The sequence below is a fragment of the Erigeron canadensis genome, chromosome 3, assembly GCF_010389155.1.
Source record: "Erigeron canadensis isolate Cc75 chromosome 3, C_canadensis_v1, whole genome shotgun sequence".
Classification (NCBI taxonomy): domain Eukaryota; kingdom Viridiplantae; phylum Streptophyta; class Magnoliopsida; order Asterales; family Asteraceae; genus Erigeron; species Erigeron canadensis.
In genome coordinates this window covers 22,551,204-22,557,203 of record NC_057763.1, presented here as the reverse complement: position 1 = coordinate 22,557,203, position 6,000 = coordinate 22,551,204, and the positions used below count along the sequence as shown (strand labels likewise).

At 31.5% G+C, this 6,000-nt stretch overlaps 1 protein-coding gene across 1 annotated transcript; it reads left to right on the top strand.

Annotated features, from left to right (window-relative positions):
- The first annotated feature begins 1,002 nt into the window (after positions 1-1,002).
- On the top strand, positions 1,003-3,586 carry LOC122594376 (pentatricopeptide repeat-containing protein At4g21300-like). The gene has a single exon (XM_043766842.1). It carries the CDS (start codon positions 1,003-1,005, stop codon positions 3,169-3,171), a length of 2,169 nt encoding a protein of 722 aa, XP_043622777.1. The 3' UTR covers positions 3,172-3,586.
- The last annotated feature ends 2,414 nt before the right edge of the window (positions 3,587-6,000 follow it).

Genomic DNA, 6,000 nt, shown 5'->3' with positions numbered 1-6,000 from the left:
TGTATGGAGTGACTTTTATTGAAAAGTCATTGTTTAGCTTACCAATCCAACTACAAAAAATATACATGGACTCGGGCATAGGCGGAACTACACCCAAACTTGGGTAGCCCGGGTTATAAATCTGTTAAAACTATTAAAATATGTGTGCTATCCGTCCCTTTCAATCTTAGTTCTGTTACTAGACTCAAGTTACTTTAAATACGAGAAAAGCTAAATAACATAACCGTTTGTATACATAACGATAAATTATTAGTTATTGGTAAAATTGGGCCACTTGTCTTAATTTGGTCTCCAAAGTCCAAACACAAGGTCTATATTTTCATCTACTTCCATACTAATTAAGCTAAGCCAATCTATAAATCTATATTTATAAATCTATAAACCCTTATAAAGATAACAAGGTTTAAGACTTTAAGCACTTTTTACAATATCTTTAAATTACCCTAACCCTAAAATAAGTAACACACATTCACTTCACACTACTTTTTTGTCTCTCTTTCTTTCATACTATCACTTTTCAGTGTGACAGTGTCCACCATCACCAACACCCCGATCATCGCTTTCTGTATCAATCATCACCACACGTAACTATCGTTTTTTAAATGATACCTCGTGCACCCATTTAGTTTACTAAAAAGATTCTTGCTAGAAAATATTGTCTTGTTTTAATTGATTTTACGATTAGGATTCCTTTCATTTAATTTTCCCGCCACTTCAATTTCTAATTAAAGTAGTTTATTTTCTTCAGAAAAGAAAAAGAAAACCCACCATATGAATTACAAACTGATCAAACCTTTATCACAAAGCAACAAATACTTGCAATCCCTTTTTCTTTACAAGAAACTTATTCCCATTTCAAAACCCGATATTGCTGCATTCGGGTCGGTCTCCGAATCATGTTTTTCGCTTCCATCGCTCGATTCCAGGCTCGTTAATCATGGGTACTTGATCAAATGCGGCATCTTTGGATGTTGCACTGATATCAGGCATAGTTTAGTCTCAATGTATGTAAATCTTGGAAAATTCTGGGATGCTTACAAGGTGTTTGAAGAAATGCCCATGAGAAGTAATGTGTATGTTTTTGATTGTATAATTAACGGGTTTGGATATATTCGGAGTTATAAGGATGTTTTGGATGTTTTTGACAAGATGGTTGGGTTTTGTGTCGTTCCGAGTGTACATTCTCTTTGTCATGTAATTAAGGCTTGTAGTGAAGTAAATAGTATTGAAAAAGGACTTTTTGTATATGATTATGTGAAAGAACATAGGTTCGGTGTTCACTTTGTTGTAATGAATTCGTTGATTACAATGTTTGTGAAATTGGATAGGTTGGATTTTGCGCGAAAAGTTTTTGATAATGTGGTTCATAAGGACATAGTTTCTTGGAATTCAATTATTACAGGATATGCACAAAACAAGAACTGGGAAAAAGTGTTTGACCTTTTTATATGCTTAAGGCGAGATGAAAATCTGGTCCCGAATGTTGTTACGTTTTTAGGTTTACTTGCAAGTGTAGGGCATGCTAAGGAAGCTGGTATTGGAATGAGTATTCATGGTCACTTGATATGTACCGGTTTATATTTTGATGTTCAGTTGGGAACTGCTGTTTTCGATATGTATGCAAAATGTGAAAGGCTTGACTATGCTGAAGTTGTATTTGAAGAAGACTTGATAAGAAAGACTTTGGTGTCATGGAATGCACTGATTTCTTCATATAAACGGAATGGTTATGACCGAGAGGCGGTGGAGTTTTTTGAAAGGATGGTGGTAGAACCAGATATACAACCAGATTCTTTCTCGTTTGCTAACGTACTTCCTGCTTATAAAAGCCTGGGAAACATCCAACGAATTAAGTTAACTCATTCAGTGATTATTAAGATGGGTCTAGACATTGAAAAAGACATTGTTTTGTCCACAGCATTGTTGGATGCATACGGAACGTGTTCAGATGTGATAACAGCTGAATATTTGTTTGCTTGCATTCATCACCCGAATACTGCAACATGGAATGCATTAATTTCTGTATATAATATGAATAACCTAATTGAGAAAGGGATGCTTACATTTCGTGAAATTGTTCGCCTGAAGGTGTCTTTCGATTCTTTAACCATCGTTGCTATATTTCAATCATGTGGATTATCGGGTTCTCTAAAGCAAGGTAATATGATCCATGGGTTTTGTTTATTAAAAGGATTTTTATCACATCTTATTATTGGGAATGCCTTGATAGACATGTATATGAGATGTGGATGCACCAAAAGTGCTGAAGCGTTTTTCAGGTCAATGTATATAGAAAACATAGTTACATGGAATACTATGATCTATGGTTACATGAAAAACAGATGTTTCTTCGATGGTCTTAAAATCTTTCATGAAATGCAATCAGAGAGTGAGCATAAACCAGATTCTGCATCAATAATCTCTTTACTCCATGGATCTTATGGTGTCTCGGCTTGTAATCTTGATTTATATCATGCTTATATCTTGAAACAAGGTCTGGCTTCTGAAACACAAGTTGTTAATAGTTTGATTGATGCGTATGCAAAAACTGGAATTATCAAAAAGGCTAGAGAATTGTTTATGCAATATGATTTTGTGAAAGATCAGAGCTCATGGAACATAATGATTGCAGGATATGGAATGAATGGTCAAGGGGGTGAGTCAAATCAACTTTTTTATCAAATGGTGAATAATGGGTATGCGCCCGATGCTATCACATTCACATCTTTGCTGTCATCTTGCAGCCATTGCGGTCTTGTTAAAGATGGCTGCAAGTTCTTTGACCTAATGATCACCAAGTACAAGATTCAACCAAGTTTAGAGCACTGGACATGCATTATTGACATGCTAGGACGGGCAAATGGGTTGGAAGAAGCATATGATGTGATCAAAGCCTGGATTTATCAGAAATCATGCGAGTGTGTCCCATTGAACAGTGTTGCTGTTTGGGGAGCTCTCTTGAGTGCCTGTAGAAACTACATGAACATGGAGGTAGGAGAAATTGTAGGGCAGAAGCTGTCAAAAATGGAACCTGGTAATTCTGAGTATTACTCACTAATCTCTAATATGTACTCATCAAACGAGAAATGGGAAGAAGCAGTAGAAATCAGGAAAGTTTTTGGAGATGGGAAAGTGATAAAGAAACGGGGGTTTAGCAGTTTGAAGAGTTGATCTACTGAATATTGTAGAAGCAATTACTACAATATGAAGTCTCTCACACAAGGCATTTTACACTTCAAGTCTCAATCATCACACAGAGCAGACGGACATATTAGGTCTTTTAAATATGGCAATCTCATGAAACCAAATCTCATCTAGCAAAATGGCTGGAAATTCAATCAACATTGTTGCAAAAGCTGTAGGTGAGTTCCAAAATTCGTTGCATGATAACTTGACAAAATACAAAGACAGCCTCTTCCAAGGAAAAACGAGTTTCCTATTTCAGCAAGCTCCTAAGGTAATCTTGTTCCTGGATATGAGATATGTAAGTTAACATCCTTTACTGATTCACTATTGTGTCAACCTTTTAAGATAATAGGACTCATGAATTCTTGTATATATTAATTCAGTGTTTCAGTTTTGACTATTGTCGTTATTTAAAACCAGTGTCGGATCTTAAAATTTTTAGCGGTGGGGGCCAAATTATTTTTTTTCCCCATCGCTATTTTTCGGGTATTATATTATGGTCATGCAATACATTTATTCAGGTCGGGTAAAACAAAAGTAACACTAATAATCTAAGTTTTCAATTCAAATAAGCAATACATAGTTTCTAACCAACAAAAAACTACAAAGACTTATAAATATATATACCAAGAGAAAAGGCGTTGGATTGTGGATTGTGGGAGATATATCTTGTTACGTGGATTGTAGATTGTTGGCTAAAACATAGAATTATGAATAGACTAAGTGAATTGTGGGTTATAAAAACTAAAAAGGTAAATTTTATTTTTTTCTGGAGCCTAAAACTCAAAAAAAAATAGGAAGACCTTATTATGTGGATTGTGAATTGTAGGCTAAAAGCCTAAAATATAGAATTATGAATGGACTAAGTCAATTGTGGGTTATAAAAACTAAAAAGGTAAAAAAAATAAAAAATTCTTGAGCCTAAAACTCAAATAAGGGAGGAAGACTTTGTTACATGGATTGTGATTTGTAGGCTAAAACATAGAATTATAAATGGACTAAGTTAATTGTGGGTTATAAAAACCAAAAAGGTAAATTTTATTATACTATTAAATTTATTAAACGTATCAAAAGTTTTTAAAAGATAATCCTTGGGGGCCGACTTAATAGATATAAATTATTTTGAACAATATACGGATATATTAGTGCTACTAAATGAAAAAACGGTGGTGGCCCGAGCCACCACGGGCCCCTAAAGAGAACCGCCATTGTCTAAAACTGCCCTTAATTAATGTTTTTTTTGTACCTAAATGAGCATAGGGAATGTTTATTGACACCAATATTTTTTGTTATGGCTACCAATAAAATAATAAAGTCAAACTAATAATTAAGTAATCATTATGTTTTGTTTCTTTTATCTCTTTTTTATTTTTAAATATAATTACAAATGTAATAATCATGATGTTTTGTTATTAATTTTTTAAATATACAATTGTATATGATTTATTTTTATTTATAATATTATCTAAACTTTATACCATTTTCTTAATCATTAATATTAATACAAGTTTTCACACCTACTAAACAATAAAACGAAAAAATCCGTCAAATGGCATGACAATTAATAAGAGTAAACCTTGACACCGCAAAACTCGAACCTGAGTCTCCCAGACTCAAAATCCTCATGGGAATACTGACATACTAATAAGATTTTACCTTATTGTTAGTCGATATTTCTATATTCACCAAATCAAAGTTTTTTTATATTAAAAATATTATATATTTTCATATACATTAAAGATAGCGTCATGTATTTAAAAATTAACTAAATAATTCTACTATTGTTATTTGTGATTTCTTATATTCAGCCAATCAAATCAAAGTTTCTATGTAATTTATTTGTTATTTGACTTAAAAAAAATGTATAGCATATATAAAGTGAAAAAATAAAAAAATATATATTTTTTTACAAAAAAAGAATATAGGTAGAAACGGCTAGTAAGGGGAGGGGGAATTTTTCAAAAATTGATTTTGTTTTCAAAAATATATCTGAACAGTCTTTTGTTTTCCTTAAGTTCACTTTTGTTTTCAGTTTTGATTTTAATTAATACTTTTTTATTTTTAATCACAAGTTTACACTTTTTAAAATTTAAATTTAATAAATCAAGAATAATAGCTAGTATATATCCAATAGAATAATAGCTAGTATATATCTTAATAATACGTACAAGTTAGTCATGATACATACAAGTTTTTAAAGTCTACAACTTCGATAGACATATTATAATTATATAACATTCAAATATCGTTAGCATGTGGTAAACAATTTTGATGTACATATTTTTAAAAATATTTAAATATAAAACAATTTTCATCCAGTTCAATGAGCAACTATGTAAGTAGAAATTAACTTGTTATAACAGGTCATCAAGTCAGCATTTGGTCAACCGCGTAAAAAAAATTGAAAAGTGTATGGGTGATACACATCAATAATCTAATTCAATGGGCAACCATGTAAATGAGAGAAAGTACATCGTTCATCTAGTGACTTAACTCTAAAAATACAATCAATTCATATAATTTTTATTAAATATAATATATAACACAAATAAAAATATTTATGGTCAAAGTTGGTAAAGTTTGACTTTGAAATTTTAAAAGTGGGCAAATTTAATGAGACAAATGGAGTTTAATCTTTACAATATGTTTAATAAAACAATAGTAAAGTATATTTTAAACCATAAAAAATTAACATCTAATATTAATAGTGTCGTAAGCTTCGTATATTAGACACACACATGAACATAAAGTGTTAATAAGTTCATTATCAATTCAAAATAAAGTTAACTCGTTTTTAAATATACATATATACTT